Below are 17,887 nucleotides of genomic sequence, written 5' to 3' on the forward strand. Positions count from 1 at the left end.
TATAATTTTTTGGTATTTTCTACATTTTTTCAATTTCTGGTATTTTCTACATTTTCTGCTATTTTCCTCCATTTTCTTCTATTTTCTAGTATTTTCTGGATTATTTCTACGATTGTCTGTTTTTTTTTTTTTTGTATTTTCTGCATTTTTTCCATTTTTTGTTATTTTCTGCATTTTTTGTAATTTTTTGGTGTTTTTCTGCATAATTTATGCATTTCTGATATTTTTTGCATTGTTTTTGCAATTTTTCTGCAAAAGTTATGCATTTTTTGTATTTTCTACAATTTTTTATTTTTTTTGTATTTTCTGTATTTTTGCAAAATATCTGTTATTATTTTGTACTTTTATGAGTTTTCTGAATTTTTTGCATTTTTTGTTGTTTTCATGCATTTATGCAATTTCTTGATATTTATGCATTTTTCTGATTTTTTCTACAAAAGTTTTGCAATTTTTGGTATTTTTTCTACATTTTGCAATTTTTTTGGTATTTTTTGCATTTTCTACAAAGTTTTTGATATTTTTCTACATAATTCTTTCATTTTTGGATATATGGATCAACCTGACCCATTTCTTCCATTGGGTACTAGGGACGCCAACGGATCGGATTGGATTCGAATTTGATCCAACACTATTCATGTCAGATCCGATCTGATCCAAAGTTCCAATCGGATCTGATAGGACTCTATTTGAACTTGAATCCTATCGATAAGTTGGATCTTCAGATCTGATCTGATCTTACTTGTTTTTTAATTAATAAATTATTAAAAGAAAATTAAAATATACTAATTTAAATAAATTGAAAACAAAAATATACAAGTATTTTTTAAATATTTTCATCATATATATACATGTTATTTATAAAAAATAAATTTATACAAATATATTTATAAATAAATAGATAACATACATATGTATTATATATATAAGGGTAAATTTCTTCAACTACCTTTATGGTTTAGCTAATTGACTAAGTGTACCCTTACAAATTGAAAATTGACTAATACTACCTCTATTGTTTCTGACAATTGAACCCTTACCATTAGCATCCCTTATTATTCCATCTTTATACAAATATATTTATAAATAAATAAATAACATATATATTTATTATATATATAAGAGTAAATTTCTTCAACTACCATCCGTTATTATTCCATCAAAACCTGTATACATGCGAGACCACGTGGTGTTTAAAATTATTTTAAAACCCAATGTTACCCCCTCCCTCATTCTAAATTCATTTTGAGAGAACCGAAAAAACACTGTTCATCTTCTCTTCCCTAGGTGCCCACAAATATGGAATTCTTTAACAAAGCAGTGATCAGTTGTGCTTGAAAGATGTTGAAGAAGAAGAGGAAGAATATCATTCTCCTCAGTGGAATGAATTGTCGAAGTAGGCCATCGGATGAGTTTTTTTATGGTTCATATCAAAGATTCCTCCATCTGTTTAACACAAAGTTCCAACTCAATTGGACTCGTCTCACGTCAAAAGAAAATTGAAGATCACGATGCCATTACCGAAAACATAGTGTAATTCAAGACAGGACTTCCTCCCCTATAAGGAGCTTTCTGCGTTGCGCATATAAGCAAGAGATATCTAGAAAAATTGTAGCATAACCAAAAAACTTAAGCTTTCTATGTGGGAAATAAATGGAAACAAAGCAAGAAGAAAGGAATGATTTAAATAGAGACGAGGTTGGAAGGGGGAGAAAATCGTTGTTGTTGTTCGATGTTGAGAGCAGGAAGAAGATGAATAGAAAAAAATGGGTTGCTAGTAGAGAAAGACAGAGGGACTCTGGACATCGCCAGTGGAGAGAGAAAGAGATCGGATGAAACAAAGGTGAGAGGGATTTGGGTGATGAAGACAGACCGAGGAAGATGAAGAAAACGATGATTAACCCTTTGAAGAAAATCGGTTTTTCTTTGCCAATCTGCCCATGAAAACCCAGAAGCTCGACTCTGCCAATCTGCAATGAAAACCCTCAACACAACTCCCAACAACCCAGCATTTGTTTTAGTGGTAATTCACAGTTTTGGATTTCATAGTCAGATTTCTCCAATCAGATTCCGACCAAAAGCCAACAACCCATTTGAACCCACATTAGATTCCCACTATCAGCCTCTACTGTTACAATCAACAACAGAGACACCATGCCAAAAAACCCTTCAGAACAACAGGGGTGTAGCATAGCCTTCATCACAACCAAAAACCCCTTCACAGTCATAGGGGCGCAACATAGCCTTCATCACAACTAAAAACCCCTTCACACCACGCCGCTAGCTCGACATCATCCTTCCTGACGAGATCTACAACCTCGCCATCCAGTTGCTTACCAGCTAAAGCCTTCCTCCGATGAAACCACCATTGCAAACTGGTGCTTACTGGCTTTTCCGAAGAACACTACGACAAGGAGTGGGATCTAATCATGATCGATGCACTAAGGGGATACTTCCTAGAGGCTCCCTGGATCGTCTTACCACTTCAAAGTTCATGGAAATGCACACAAGGAGAAAGAAAATCAAAGAAGGGGGGAACTGAGAAAGAAAACACATCAGTCGCTGTTGAAAGAAAAATGAATTGGAACAAAGAAGTGGAATTTTACCTTGTCGAGAAGAAGTTGAGGAAATAAGTGTTTGCTCCTACCTGGACAAGAAAAGGAGCGCCTCTAAGTGCAACAAGAACTTTACTAAAGAGTAAGACTGAACAGAGGGAACCTGAGAAGAATCACTCAGAAATGGATCTACCAAAATCACCGCTGCCGCTACAACTTCCAACAGCAGCGGTGATTTCTTCCTCCGTCCCCTTTTCCTCTTCATTCTCCCTTTCCACCTCCGCCCTTCGCATATCAGGAATTCACCGAAAAACCCCAACTAACATAACCCTTATACAGATTACAAAAAATAGAAGGGTAAAATAGTCTTTTTATCTTATTGTTAACGGAATATTAAGAGATACTAATGGTAAGGGAAGTATTAATCAATTGTCAAAAACATTAGGGATAGCGTTAGTCAAGTAATGGTACACTTAGTTAATTAGTTAAACCATAAGGGTAGTTTAAGAAATTTACCCTATTTATAAATATACAATATATATAAGATCGGATCAGATCGGATCATGATCTAATCCCTTTGCACCCCTACACAGTAGCTTTAGTAGAGATTATTCTCTCAAAAAATGTTATTTTTCGGATATACAAGTCATCCCGACCCGTTTTCATCATGTGATAGTCTTAAGAGATGATTCACCCAAAAATGTTATTTTCGGGTATATGGACCGACTCAACCCATTTCTGCCATATGACATTCTTGAGAGAGTTGGTTCTCTCAAAGGTTGTTATGTTGGGCATACAGGCTGACCCGACCCATTTATGAATTTATAGGTGAAAGTGGGTAAAGATCAATATGGGTGGATCAAGGTTAGGGTGGGCTATGACCCTTTAACAAGCATTGATGATGGATCATGGTGGATTGGTGAATCAATATGGATGGATTGATATTCAACCCTTACCTAACCCACCCACTTGCCACCCCTAGCCAATACATACGTGATAGCACTATTTTTGGTATTACAAAGTACATATTGAGGAGAGGCACCATTCGGATTGGTTCTCCACGTGTTATGCATCGGAAAAATCTCTCTTACTTGTCATTGGAAGATGTTTCCCAATGCACAGTTGGGAAATGGGAACTACCGACCTATCAAACCTTGTCCGTTTAATAATCCAAAAGAAAAGAAGAGGAAAAAAAAAAAAAAACAGCAAAGAGAGAATGCAGTAGCACCAACGCAGGGCCATTCCCCTAACGCCACATGTTGATTATATACAAAAAACCCCGATAAATATCAACCAATACTGGCCAACGATATTGAAACTTTAAGCCTATAGCTCATAATTAGATAAATGGACGTTTGCATGAATAGAGTAGGATGGACTAATAGGATTTTGGGGTGACATTAAAGCAGCATTGCCATCATGCCTCTGTAACCACATTCTGCGTTGCTAACTCCAAGTCAAGACTGAAGTTTTAAACTTTATTAATGCCACACAATTCTCGCCTCCAACCGGCCAGCTAACCAAAAGGGGGAAAGGAAAAAGAATAAGAGGGAGAAGCTTTGGCATGATTACAGGAGACGGTATCTTATAAAGAAAAAAAAATCTGCCATCAAAGAATAAACATTTTTAGGAAGGAAAAGAATTGACACGAAGGCAATATCCTTGCTTTACAAAAATCTGTATTAAGAAATGACATTTTATTGCGCTCTTCTGTAGCATTCCAAAATGAGAAACCGAATTGAAGTAAAACAAAAATAGACCAACTTTGAGAAAAGCTACAGTAAATATAGAAGTCAGAATGGTTTAGTCCTTGGGTCACCATTCCTACACAAAGCATCCTGTGAATTAGACTCTCAGAAAGGATCCAAGACGGAGATATCCAATAGCAGTTCTCGGATGCAATTCAAGCCATTCCCTCTTTGGAGAAAGTCCCAAAAAAAACCACCTTGACATATTAGCTATCTCGGTTCAGGAGGCACCAGTTTTAAGCCGCGCATCCATTCACAGAAGCTTGGATCATCAAAGTGAAGAAAACTACTTTTGAGCTTAGCCCTCTGGTCTGCTGTTAAAGATCGAAGCTGGGGAAACCTTGCCTCCTGCATTTAATGAAAAAATATTCAAGTTAAATTCCCCATGATTATTGTTTAATCCGAACATTTTCATCTTAATTAGCAAGGTTTATGTAGGCCTTGGCCACTAAAAGACTGCAGAACATACGTTAAGTAATTACCATGAACTAGAATAGATGCATAAGGATCAACCCTCCAAAAACAAAAACAATAAGAACCTCCAAATACCTGCTCATAAGGAGGATCTTTGTGTGCTGGTATTAACCGAGAAACAAAGTATCGAGCCTGAGAACTTCCCTCCTATAGTGGATCCAAAAAAAGGATATTTTACTTGTTTTTAAATGAAATATAGAACAAACAAATAAATAAATGAGCAAGGGAAAGAATGAAATGAAAAAGAAAACAAACTTTGAAAGCGAGGATTCGAGGAGCTGGAAACCGCAATTCAGTGAGCTCTTCTGCCAGTGTTCTGCAAGCTGCTAAAGCAGCTGCACTTCTCCCTTCCTGAGCTGCTAGTTCTGCACCCTGAATGCAAAACCAACAGTGTGTAAAAATATTTGTGCAAAATCCATAGAAAATATTGCCAATGCTCAGATCTGGATAACTTATATTGTTAAATTCTATAGAAATATAACTTCCATATGGATGTGGTCCTCTTGTGGTGGTATAAATGATATGGAAGTAATGAGAAACCAGACGACTTTTAGATGCAGAGGAGGAGGAGGTAGCCCTAAGGCAATACTTATGAGCATTATCCTCCTCATTCCATTGGTCGTCTTCCCTCAAAGTATTTAAACCACAAACAGTCTTTTCTTGTGCTAGCTACACCAATACTTTTGATGCTTTGACTAGAGACTTCATTCCTTGTATAGATATGCTGATTAAACAGGCATGCGCTCACCTTTTTCTACCAATAGTAAAAATATTTTTTTAAGAAAAGTAATACGATTGTATTATATAACAAAAAGGAGAGTATATGAAATGATGTACAGCTACGCACCAAATATGGAAAAGAAACTTCACCCATTACAATGCAAAAATATGTAAGGGCATGGAACTGTAGCTACACAAAGAAGCCCTTCCTATCCCCTAGCTATCCAGACCATCAAGTGTGTGGTTAAGTTCTCTAGAATCCATCTTATCTGAATTATCATTTCTCAAATCTCATTTAGGAGATGTGTTACCTTGACAAACCACTTCCCATTAGCCAAGTCCCCTACAATCATTAATTCACATAGGCAACATTATTCAGCAATTGAGGCTTCCACTAGGGATGCCATTACAGAGGGACCAACGAAGCAACCAAAGGAAAAAGGGAAAGAAGAGCAAGCCAAAAATACCTGCATAAGCCCTATAGCACAAATACAACTTCACCCCAAAAATCTTTTTCATTTTTTTTTCTTTTGATAGATAGCAAAAACATTTTTGAGGAAGAGCAATGTGATTGTAATATATATATATATTAAAAAACAAGGCAAGCAGATGAAAGGATGTAACCATGCACAAAATATAGACAAGCATCTGTACCTGTTGCCAATGAAAAAAAACACAAGGGTATAGAGATATCGTTGCACAAAAAATGCCCTTTCTATCCCCTAGTTAGCTAGACAATCAGCTGTGTGATAATCTTATCTCAATCATCATATCCCAAATCACATTTATGAGTCTAGCCACCACTGACCACTTCCAGTTAGCCAAGTCCCCTTCAATCACCAATGCACATAGGTAAGATTGTTTAGCAACTTAGGCTCCCATTAATTGACTCCATATAATTGGATTAAGGCTTCGTTGAGTTCAGTTGAGTTGAATGAAACACAGGCAACAGGAACACATACCAACTATATCCCACCATGCCCAGCACCAAGGGCAAAAGACACCACCTCCTATCTGTACCCAAGGTTCAAATTTTCGATACAGGCTGATAGGCCAGTAGGGGTGTACTGGCCTGTATCTTGGCTCGTCTTTTATTTTTTATTTTTTTAGTTTTTCTTTCAAACTGGTTCAGAAGGATCAGTTTAAGGCTCATCTACCCCCTAAACCAGGTCAGACCTCAAAACACCCCCTGTAGGGGCATGTCAGGAAGCCACCGATACGGCCCGATAAGTATCAGAATTTTAAACCTTGTTTGCACCCCAAACCCACCCAAGACAAAATCAAAGGAAACAATAGGCACAATTATGTTCCCTAAATAGTTGTCAACATCTCACAATTTATGATTCAAATCATGGATCCCTAGTTAACGAAGAAAATCATGAATCCCAAAGGTTTCATGGATCTTATGTCTGAATCCAGTTCATGTGATTCATATCAATTTAATTGAGACCTAATTCTCTACTTTGGCATTTCTTTACTTTTAAATATTTTTTTCCAAGGGGTACTTGCTTTAAAACTCTTAATAGGATGAGGTTTATTTAGGTAATTTAAGACCTATTTATAAATCTTATGACTTGATTTTCTATCATAGGTTAAAGAGCCATTATATGTAGGTTAATGGACCTTCAAGTAAAAATTATATCTTACATTCTAATGAACACTCTGTTGTATATTTGTATTATGTACATATGTGGTAGACATGGATTAAAAATTATATCACTCTGTTGTATTATGTGAATGCTAAGATGGATGAGTGGAAAAACTAGAAAGGATAGGATTAGGAATGAAGTCATCTGTAGGAACCTAGGAGTAGCTCCAATATGTGATAAAATGAGAGTAGACAAAGATGGCTTGGGCACATGCGTAGAAGACCACCAACTGCGCCAGTTAGAAGAAGTGATTTATTACACATTGTCACATTGATGGGGCTAAAAGAGCTCGGGGTAGACCAAAAAAGACATGGGTAGTAGTAAGAAATGATTTAAGCACTAATAATTGTTTTATCTCTCACTGTCTTTTCTATGTTTTTTACTAACTGTACTATATCATTTTTCTAATCTAATGAAAATTCACAGTTGCTGATAAAAAAATAAACACTAATAATTACTTTTGATAGGGAAAATAAAATTTTCATTAAAATAAAAGAACAATACAATCTGATTGGTGATAAGTCATCACCCGCTTACAACAGAAAAAGGAAGTTGCCAAAACTCAAAATAAATTTTCCAAATTATAGATTTGAAAAACCCAAAACTTCCCCTAGCTTTTCCCCCAGGTCCTCTTGTCAATTTGTCTGAATTCTGGATGCACCATAACCCAATCAACCACCAATTTGCTAACAGCAGCTACTATCCTATCCAAACTACAGGATTTGTCATAAAAAAATCTTCTACTCCTCTCCTTCCAAATATTCCAATAGATTGCAAAAGGAATGCAGCTACAAACCACCTTCGCCTTCTTGTTACCTCTTAACTTTGGCCATGAAGAAAAAATTTCTGCAGCTGAATTTGGATGGAAATCAGATATCCCAAACATAGCAGTGAACAATCTCCACAGAAACCAGCAATCTTGCAACAGAAAAATAAATGACTGACATTCTCCTCCTGCTCTTTACATAAATAGCACCTGTTAGCCATACTGAGACCTCTTGATTTCAAGTGATCCACAGTCAAGATGCTGTCCATAGCCACCAGACACACGAAAGCTTCAACCCTTGGGGATACCGGGTTTCCCTACACACCTAATTGGCTTGAATCTGAATTGATTCTGCTGAGAGCTAAATAACAAGATTTCACAGTGAATTTTCCATTTGAGCACTCTTTCCACCACAGTTCATCCCTCGGCTGAGAAGAAATTTTCACAGCCTCTAACTTCCCCAACAGAGAAATGCATTCTTCCACCTCTCTATCCAGCAGAAGTCTCCTGAATTCCGGGCTCCATATCAATTGATCTCCCCTTCTTTTCATAGCAGCAGCTAATAGTAACTTCAGCCTCAGCCAATCTATACAGTCTTGGACATAACTCATTCAGCTTACCGATCCCACTCCAATCATCCTCCCAAAACCTAATTCTTGAGCCATTTCCTACTGAAAAACTTGTTAGACTTCTGAACTCCCTATTAAATCTCATAATCCCTTTCCACACACTCGCCCCATATGAAGACCAGTGATTTAAAAGGCACGCCTGAGGTGCACCTAGGTACACAAGCGAGGCGCATTTTAGGGTATGCACCTTGCCTAGGTCCTAGGCGCAGCCCTTTCAAAAGGCGCATGCCTGGTGCGCCTGATGTGCCCTGCACCTCAGCCCAGGCATGCACCTTTTAAAAATTTAGTGCCACGCCCCTCGAGGCAAGCTCAAACAAGTCCATGTTAGGGTCTTAAATTCTTAGTTCTCACACAAAAAATAATGATTTTATACTTTTAATTGCTTTTTAAGAAGATATTTTATTAGGATGAATGAATGCACAACATTACCAAATAGGGGGTTCTCAGAGTGCAAACTAAGAATTTAAGACCCTAACATGGACTTGTTTGGGCTTGCCTCAAGGGGCATGGCACAAAGGTGGCTCGTAGAATCAGGAATGTAATATGTTTTACATCACATTAGCTACTTGAAGTAATGCAATTGAGGAAAAAAAGAGATCGTGGGTTTTACGTGCTTGAAAATGTTTTATATGTTTGATTTTATTTTTAAATTCTAATTTGAATATGCTTTACATGTTATGTTTACGTATTTTAATTTTAGATAATAGGTTTTTTACTTTTTAAAAACATTTATTTTAAAATTTAAGTTTATATTTTTTACTAATATGTTTAATATTTTTTGAATTTTTTGGCATTTTTGAAATTTCTATTTTTTTTTTATTTTTATTTTTGCGCCTTGCTTCAGAAAGGCGCACGCCTCGGACGCAAATTGACCCCTGCACCTTTTTTTGCGCCTTGCGCTTTTAAAACACTAATGAAGATCTCACCTCTCTAGGTTCCCAACCAAACCTTACCACCCCATACTTCCCCACCACAATTATTCTTCCTCTCTCCCTAACCACTTTCATTAAGGCCCTGAATCTCCCTTTTCCTTCAGTTTACAGATCTTATCTCATTTCACCAAGTGAAATTTCTTTTCCCCTCCCTCCCCACCCACACCCTCCCACAAGAAGTCCCTCTGTACCTTCTTGATTCTTTCAGCCATTTGAGTTGGGATCTTCAACAAGGACATACAAAAGTAGGTAAACTTGAAAAGACACTTTTAATTAAAGTAATATCCCCCCCAATGAGAGATATTTTGCTTCCCACCAACCCAACCTTTTTTCAACCCTCTCCAAAATTGGTCTCCGCAAGCACCTGAATTTGAGCCCCCACCCCCATTGGGATACCCAAATCTGCACAATCCAACAGAACTTCCCTTTCAATATCTCCAACTCCAATCAATACACTCTCTGAGAGGTTAACCTTCAAGCCTGTTAACAATTCAAAATTTGCCAAGACTGCCCTCAAATTTAACACTTGTTCAACCGAGGCATCCAGAACAAATGAAAGTATCGTCTGCATACTGCAGATGCTGAGATACATGGACCATCCCTTCCCACCTTAAAATCCTCAATTAAACCCCTTTGTCCACTCCTCATCAAGAGAAGGTCCAATACCTCCATGACCAAGACAAATAGCATAGGAGATATTGGATCTCCTTGTCTCAAACCCCTAGATGCTTGAAAAAACTCCCTGGATAAACCATTTATAAGGATAGAAAAAGAAATTGTAGACATACAAGCATACATCCAAGTTCTCCATTTTTCACCAAAACCCATTAATCTTTGAATTTCTTCTAAGGAACCTCACTCCACGTGATTAGAAGCTTTCTCAGAATCAATCTTACACACCAGACCTGGAATCAATGCATTCACTTGCCACTAAGACTCTGTCCAAAATCTGCCTTCCTTCCACAAAAGCCATTTGAGATTCTCGGCAACCTTATGCAGAACTTTCCTCAATCTCTTTGATAATACTTTAACCAACAGCTTGTATGGATTGCTTATTAAGCTCTTTGGTCTAAAATCCTTCAATTCCACTACTCCCTCCTTTTTTGGAATCAAAGAAATGAAAGTAGCATTCACCATCTTCTCCAAATTCCTCTCCCTATGGAATTCCTTAAACATCAAATCAAAATCTCTTTCCAACGTATTCCAACATGTATTAATAAAAGCTAAGTCAAAGTGATCTGGACCCAGGGCTTTATCCCCATTTATGTCTTTTAAGGCTTCTTTGATCTCCTCCAGCCCGAATTCCATTTCAATCCAAGTTGTTGAAGCTTCACTCAACTTCTTGGGAGCCATCTCCCCTAGAGACATCCAGCTCCAAATTCTTGAGGTGTATAAACTCTTATAAAAACCAACCACCTTCTCCTGAATTTCATTCCAGGCCTCCACCATCTCCCCCCCCCCCCCCACCTGAATTCTTGAGATGAAATTCCTCCTCCTAGCACTAGCATAGGCATGAAAGAAGGCTGTGTTTTTGTCGCCTAATTTCAGCCGTCATTTTGGACTCGTCTCCAGCTCACCCCTTCTCTACGTATTGAGCTTTTCAATTCGAATTCCAACCTTTCTCTTTCTACTCACTCCTCCCTAGATAGAGATCCCGCTTCCTCCAAGAAGAACTGTTTCTGGACTCGACAACCAACCTACTACCACCTTAGAATCTCCCTCAACTATCAGATTTTCCACTCCTATTTGGTTTGCAGCTTGTATTCCTTGCACCACAGCCAGTATCTCAGCCCTTGTTAAATCTCCAACTCCAATTGGCCCCGAGAATAGGGATAGGATGTTTCTATCCTAATCTCTTAAGATCCCTCCTATGCCCGAAGGCCCTGGATTGCCTAGACTGCTGCCATCAAAGTTCAGCTATACCACACCCTCTGTAGGAGGCTTCCACTCTATCTGTGGTATAAGTTCTTTTTTGGGGCTGTGGAGGCCATGCATGTATAAGTTTTTAGTGTATACTTTTTAATTTTTTGATATTTTTTTATCAATAACATAAAAACATTTTATTAATGAACACTAGAAAAGATACAATACAGGAACAGCCCCAAAGAGACCACTTAGGGTTACAACATTGCCCAGAACAAACTATCCCTTCCCACCCTTTGCACTTTGTATGCCTTCCAATGCTGCTAACACTTCTGCTCTGAGTGAGTCACCTATTCCAATAGAGCCTGAATATAATGCAATAATTTTCCCTTCCTCGTTGCTGAAAACTCCTATTCCTGAAGAACCTGGGTTTCCTTCACTACTTCTATCAAAATTTAGCTTAGTGAAGTCATTAGTTGGTGGAGACCAAGACGTGTTGATCACGGTTTTGAGAGGGGCTGAATTAGCCACTTCCTTCCAATTACTAATCAAAACATCTATAGAGTATAGAGATATCCTCAAATAAAACCATAGACTTCACCCATTGTACCATGCTAATAGTGGTAACTTCTATTAAAGCATCACAAGGTGCCAACCAGCTGGTTGGTAAGGTCTCTGCTGGTCGTAGCAAAGACTTGGGATCGAATCCCACCTACACCTGGGTTGGGGAATGAGCTACCCCCATTATGTAGACCTTCAGAAGATATATATATATATATATATATTTATATAAACTTCTATTAAAGCATCTTTGCTCCTTTATCCTTAGGTTGGCAGCTCTTGCACATCTCCATGAAACTTTTCCCCTCTTCTTTCCACCTATTAGATGAAGAAGCAAACAAGCTTTGAACATTTGGTGGAAGAGTCCACCTGCAACCAAACAAAGAGAGAAACCGAACCCAAACAAATGAAACAAAGGGGCAAGAGATTAACAAGTGATAGAAAGTCTCGCCATTAGCCTTACAAAGGATGCATCAATGAGGAGTAAGCACTAGTTAGGTCTTTTTCTTTGGAGCAAGTCACAAGTGTTGCACCTTTGTAGGAAAGCTTCCCAACAAAATGCTCCTATTCTAAGAGGGATCAATTTATCCCAAACTTCATTGACAAGAAAAAGTTGCCCAAGGCTATAAGAGGGTTGAACTAGAGCATTGAAAACAGATGCACAAGAGAAAGCCCCAGATAAAGAGAAGGTCTATAATTGGCTATTCAACCTCGAAGTATCCAATACTATCCCTTCCAAAGTTCGAACCAAAGACATGACATTATTTAACACAAAGTCTTTGAAAACCCTTCTAAAACTCAAATCCCACTCAAACCCAAGGCCTGAGTCAGAAGGAACCAATAGAAATTGGCTCATCTTTTACTGATCAAAAAAAAAAATTGGCTCATTTTTAAATACTGAAAGGGATAAAGAAGGAAATTGTTCCTTTAGTTGTGAGTTCCCCACCCAGATATGTTCCCAAAATTTAACAAGGTTTCCAATACATAATGAAAGACGAGGAGGGACAAATGGCATAAATAGATTTCCAAGAAAAGGCTCTTGTAGCCCTAGGCAACACTCCTGCGTCTCAACCATCATCCACTAGCCCATGAATGCTTAAGATCACCTTGGCCCACAACTTATCCTTGTCCTCTGTCAATCTCCACAACCACTTCCCCAAAAGGGCCTCATTTATTTTTTTAATATATCCTATGCCTAAACCACAACCACAAAAAAGTCCCTCATCAACTTTTCCAAACTTCAGATTCAGATCACCCCTACTGGGATTTTAAAGACAAATAGAAAATATATGGACAGGTTGGCCAAGGTAGATTTGATTAGAGTAATCCTACCACCCAAAGAGAGAGAATTTTTCTTCTATGAGGCTAATCTCGTGGTGAATCTATTAATCACAAGATTCCAAAAACTGCTATTTCTTGGATTATCTCCTAAGATAGTTCCAAATAATTCATTGGCCATTGAGAAAATGCACAGCCCAAAATATCTACACTTTCTGACACCTCCCTCTCATCTATATTAAGCTCCACCACACAAGTCCTATCAAAATTAACTTTCATGTTTGTCATTTGCTCAAAGAGTTGGACCACCAATATAAAATTCATAACCCAATTGACATTGCCTCCTTCACAGAATAGCACATTATCATCAGCAAACTATAAGTGGGTAATTGACACCCTATCCCTACCAACTCTCCACCTCCTCGCCAAATTCCTAGAGACTCCCTATCAATTAGCCTACCCAGGACATCGAAGGTAAAGAGAAAAGAAGAGAGAGGGTCCCCCTATCTAATTCTCCTAAGGGCATAGAAATGGTCCACCATAGTTCCATTTACACCACCTCCATCAAGAAAGACCAATCAACCATATCATAATATAAATAATCTTGTGATTTATAATTGATTTATGACATGTATGCTATTCCATGTTACACATCTAATGATAGGTAAACTCTTTAATTACACAATAGGCCAATCGGTGCAGTGCATGACATACCATATCCATGTTGGACAGCTAGACCTCACGTCAGTCCCCTTACATAATGTTCAAGACAAAAAATAAAATGATAAAAGGAGAGGTTTCCAGTTTTTCTGGTATGTGCATTTGTTGGGGATAATAAAGAGAAGATTGATCAGAAACATAAAAATAATTTAATAGAAAAATACCAAGTATCAATCTAGTTATGTGAGGAGGCTGAGAACCATACCAACCAAATGAAAACATCTGTCCCATGGTCAAGCACAACTGCTGCATCAGACTGCATGGCCAGGTCATATGCTGGTAGTTCCTCAAAAGTGCCTCCTTCCCGATGCATTAGACAACGAGGTGCCACCATACGAAGTGACAAATCAAATGATGCATTCAGAAACAAATTCCTTAAAACAGATCTCTCATCTTCATGGCCAACAATATTTCCTAGAAGCGCTCCCCTTCTGAGATGGAACAAGTTCTCTGGAAGTGAAGAAAGCTCCTTGGGGAACTGATAAAGTTTTGACTTCGGTAATTGGGACCCAAATTTCAAGGCTATGTCTTTAACTCTTTCATCTATAACCATTTGCATATCAATTGCATCAGAAGCTGTTTTGGCTTGTAACAATGTCCTCTTTGCAATAAGACCTGCTGCCACTTCATCTTGAACACTCTCAAGATAAGCTGAAACACTATCCACAGTCGGCAATCTGACAGTAATCACTCTAGAAATGTCAGCTTGATAAATGTTTGAAAATTGAAATGAAAACTGGAAATAAACATAATCACTTTTAATGTCTGCTTTTGTTTCCATGGAGAGGGAGAAGCTCTGTGTTTCTTCAACACTTGGCATTTGGATAGAGATCGAAGTGTCATTTTTGAAAGCTTCATGAGTGTCAGATGGTGCCTCTTCACCAGGCCCTATTACTTGAGTGATAAGAATATCATCAGAGCAGCGTATCTCTAATAATCCACGGGAACCCCCTGCCCTTGTAGATGCTCGTTGTAAGTTTACACCAAAAGCCTCCCCAAAATCATCATGAAGAACCAGAACACCACCGGATGTTTTAGCAAGAGGTTGTAAGACGGGAACCCTTACTGGGCATGTTCCAGCACAAAAGATATCAATGACTGTATCATGTCGATGAGCCTCACGACCTAGACTCTCCATCCACTTCAATGCTGTTTTCTCCATGTAAGGATAGTTTGGATGACTGAATGAATGTGGTACCGAGCCAGGGCCATAAGTATTGGGTCCACCAGCACATACAATAATTCTTGAATTACCTCCAGACCTTTTAACAACTCCTCGAGAAGTTTCAGCTGATGGCCCTTGAATTATTCCCAGAGCTATTTCTACTGCTGTACCCAGACACCGGTCTCTTGATGCTTCAGGCAAATTTAGTTTGTATGGTCTCAAAGATGAAAAGATGGTGTGTGCAACAGGCAATGAAGCATGGATAGGTGACAAGTATATGCCAGTTCCATAAATCAATGTTTTCAATGCTTCCTGACTTGGTGATTTATTACCAGGAAGCACATCAGCTGATGCCGTTGATCCCTCTGAGAAATCATAAATTGACACTGTCCGACCATAAGATATGATTCCAATTCTTGTTGTTGGTGGGAGGGAATCGACAAAAGCATGTAAAGAACTCTGTAAATGCTGAAGATGCGCTTCATCTAGACACTCATCTATGACAAGAAAAATGGGTGCAGACATCCTTGAGTCAGACACAGGAATAAAACCAGGTCTTCTATTCCCAGTTTGAACATAATCAACCAATGGAGATGAAAGTTCTGGCAAGTTACAAAGGTCTTCCTTGCTGGGAACTATGTATTCACCCTCGCTTCCATTAAGTTTCCCACAGATTACACACTGCCACTGCCCTGAGCCCAGCAAAATGTTGCAATAGAGATTCACATAAGACCCACAATTTTGGCAGCGATGGGGATCACGTTGTATTATTTGTGGGCCTGGTGAGACCTCCCTTCCAGGAGAAACTATCGCCCCAAATCCCAAGCTTGGGACATTTGCCTGCTTTTTGTGTTTCAAAACCTATAAAATAAAATTGACAAAGAAAAACAAATGTGACAAAGAGCAACAGATAACTTCTAAATCCATGAACAAAGCATAGAGAGCACTATAAGCATCCTAAGCTCTTGAAGAACAAAACTGCTAGCCATAGAAAATGATGTCAAAAGCAAAATGCCTGAAATTTAAGCATGCAAAGTAGCCTTTGATAATAAGTGAGAACACAACTAGAAATTAATACCTTATGAGCAGTGAATAGAACACAAGGTGATTCCCTGGAGAGCATGGACACTTCAGCCACATCAGAAGCTTCTGATTGCAACTCAGCTGACCCATTTCGATAAAGAGGAGAAGATGTGGGCAGAGAGGAACCTGAAGAAAATGCAACCGGCTGAGGAGATGCAGGAGATGCCCGGAAAGGAACAGCTGCAGGCTGGAGTGGCGATGAGAACACAGGAGGACCAGGAGGCGTGCTAAACTGAGGAACAGGACTTCCAGTTTTAATTCCATTTGCTGGCGATGGAATACTAGACGTCTTGCTTGATGAGGAAGGAAGCCCATCTTGGTGTGATATTTGCGGTGAAAACCTGGGTGCAACAGGAGATGAGAAGGGAGGGGGGGTCGGTCTTTTCTCGGGGCGAGGTGTAGGTGTGTTCGGGTGAGGAGGGGAAACAGTAACGGTATAACCAAGGGGAGGTGGTGGTGGAGTAGCCATTTGCGTTCAAATTTGTCCCAATTTTCAAATTCAGATAAGCAGATATAAAATAAAGCCTTTGAATTTGTGGGCGAGTCAGGCGTTTGATGGATGAACTGCTGAATAAAATAATTCAAAAAAGGAATTTCAACAACTGATCATCTAAACCACTCCTGAAGCTCCGAGGAATTTATATAAGCAGTTTTCTAAGCCTTAAACTAATTCCAGCGTATAATGTTATCCTTCGGATTATCACGGGAAAAGTAAAAGATACTACTGCAGGCCATTAATCGGATTAGAACCCAATCTAAAACCCTACGACGTAAAACCCTAATTCCAAAGTCGGATCCAAACAAAAGAACAGGTCTTGATTGAAACCCAGCTCACCATTGTCCGAGTACAGCTACAGAGTTGATGGAGAACCCCGAAAGATTGGAAATTTCACCCTCCGAAATTAACTTCAATAAAAAAAGGATAAATGGGTCTTGACCAGAAAATTTCAGATAAAGAAAATATTGACGAGACTCATGAATCTGCAGGCAAGAAGCACTCAAGGTTCCAGATAAATAGGGTTTTGCGACAGAAACGCAATTGAGCAAAGAAATGGAAATCAGCCGTTAGATTGGAGCCTGGTGGGGAAAGAGGATCTAGGGCTTTGCAGCCTGATCGAAGCTTAATTCGCTATTTCTCTGGTGATGGATATAGTACATAAAACTCAACAAGTAAATGGCAATTCCAATTACGACCACCGGAAATCGCGTACCTGCGGGGGCTAACGAGATTTAATTAAGGATGAAGAAGTATCGACAACATAACTCACAGAAGGAGATTTCAGTTTGATCTTCTCTTCCCTTTGTTTTGTGTATCGGAGCTCCCTTCCCCTCCTTGCTCTTGGTGGTGACGTGGTCTTTTGAGAAGGGAACCGCGGCATTGGCTGAATGGATGGCAAATGGCAACTTTTTACAGTCCGTGGGGAAATACACCTTCTTTTATTACGATTTCATCATTTATGACCCCCGCGTGTCACGTTGCCAAACAAAGGATTCATGATTCTATTTCCGGCTTCTTCTCTTTTTTTCCTTTTCTATTTTCCTGATTTCTTTACTCTTGGGGGTATCTTGCCAAAAAAATTTGCTATATCAAAACTAGGGGTGCAACTTGGGCGGGCCCGATCTGAGTCCGAACCGGTCCAGCCCGAAATTTTATACAGGCTAGGCTTGGAGTTTTGTCCTCAGGCTGGACTTAGGTCTAAGAAATCGGATTTTTTTATTTTTCGAATCGGGCCTGGGCCTAGCCCTT

The 17,887-nt window shown here is 38.8% G+C and overlaps 1 protein-coding gene across 2 annotated transcripts; it reads right to left on the minus strand.

The window, feature by feature from the left end:
- Window positions 1-4,156: 4,156 nt before the first annotated feature.
- LOC104586045 (Sec23/Sec24 protein transport family protein) lies at window positions 4,157-17,559 on the minus strand. Of its 2 annotated transcripts, XM_088903652.1 has the most exons (6): window positions 16,976-17,558; window positions 16,136-16,707; window positions 14,098-15,918; window positions 5,030-5,146; window positions 4,850-4,921; window positions 4,157-4,648 (listed from the first exon to the last, which is right to left on the minus strand). In XM_088903652.1, exons 2-6 carry the CDS (start codon window positions 16,607-16,609, stop codon window positions 4,511-4,513), a joined length of 2,622 nt encoding a protein of 873 aa, XP_088759778.1. In that variant the 5' UTR covers window positions 16,610-16,707; window positions 16,976-17,558; the 3' UTR covers window positions 4,157-4,510. The 2 variants fall into 2 exon arrangements, with proteins under 2 accessions (XP_088759778.1, XP_088759779.1); XM_088903653.1 differs by having other exon boundaries at window positions 4,783-4,921; window positions 16,136-17,559.
- Window positions 17,560-17,887: the final 328 nt, after the last annotated feature.

The sequence above is a fragment of the Nelumbo nucifera genome, chromosome 4 (genome assembly GCF_055504915.1).
Source record: "Nelumbo nucifera cultivar China Antique chromosome 4, China Antique-T2T, whole genome shotgun sequence".
Classification (NCBI taxonomy): domain Eukaryota; kingdom Viridiplantae; phylum Streptophyta; class Magnoliopsida; order Proteales; family Nelumbonaceae; genus Nelumbo; species Nelumbo nucifera.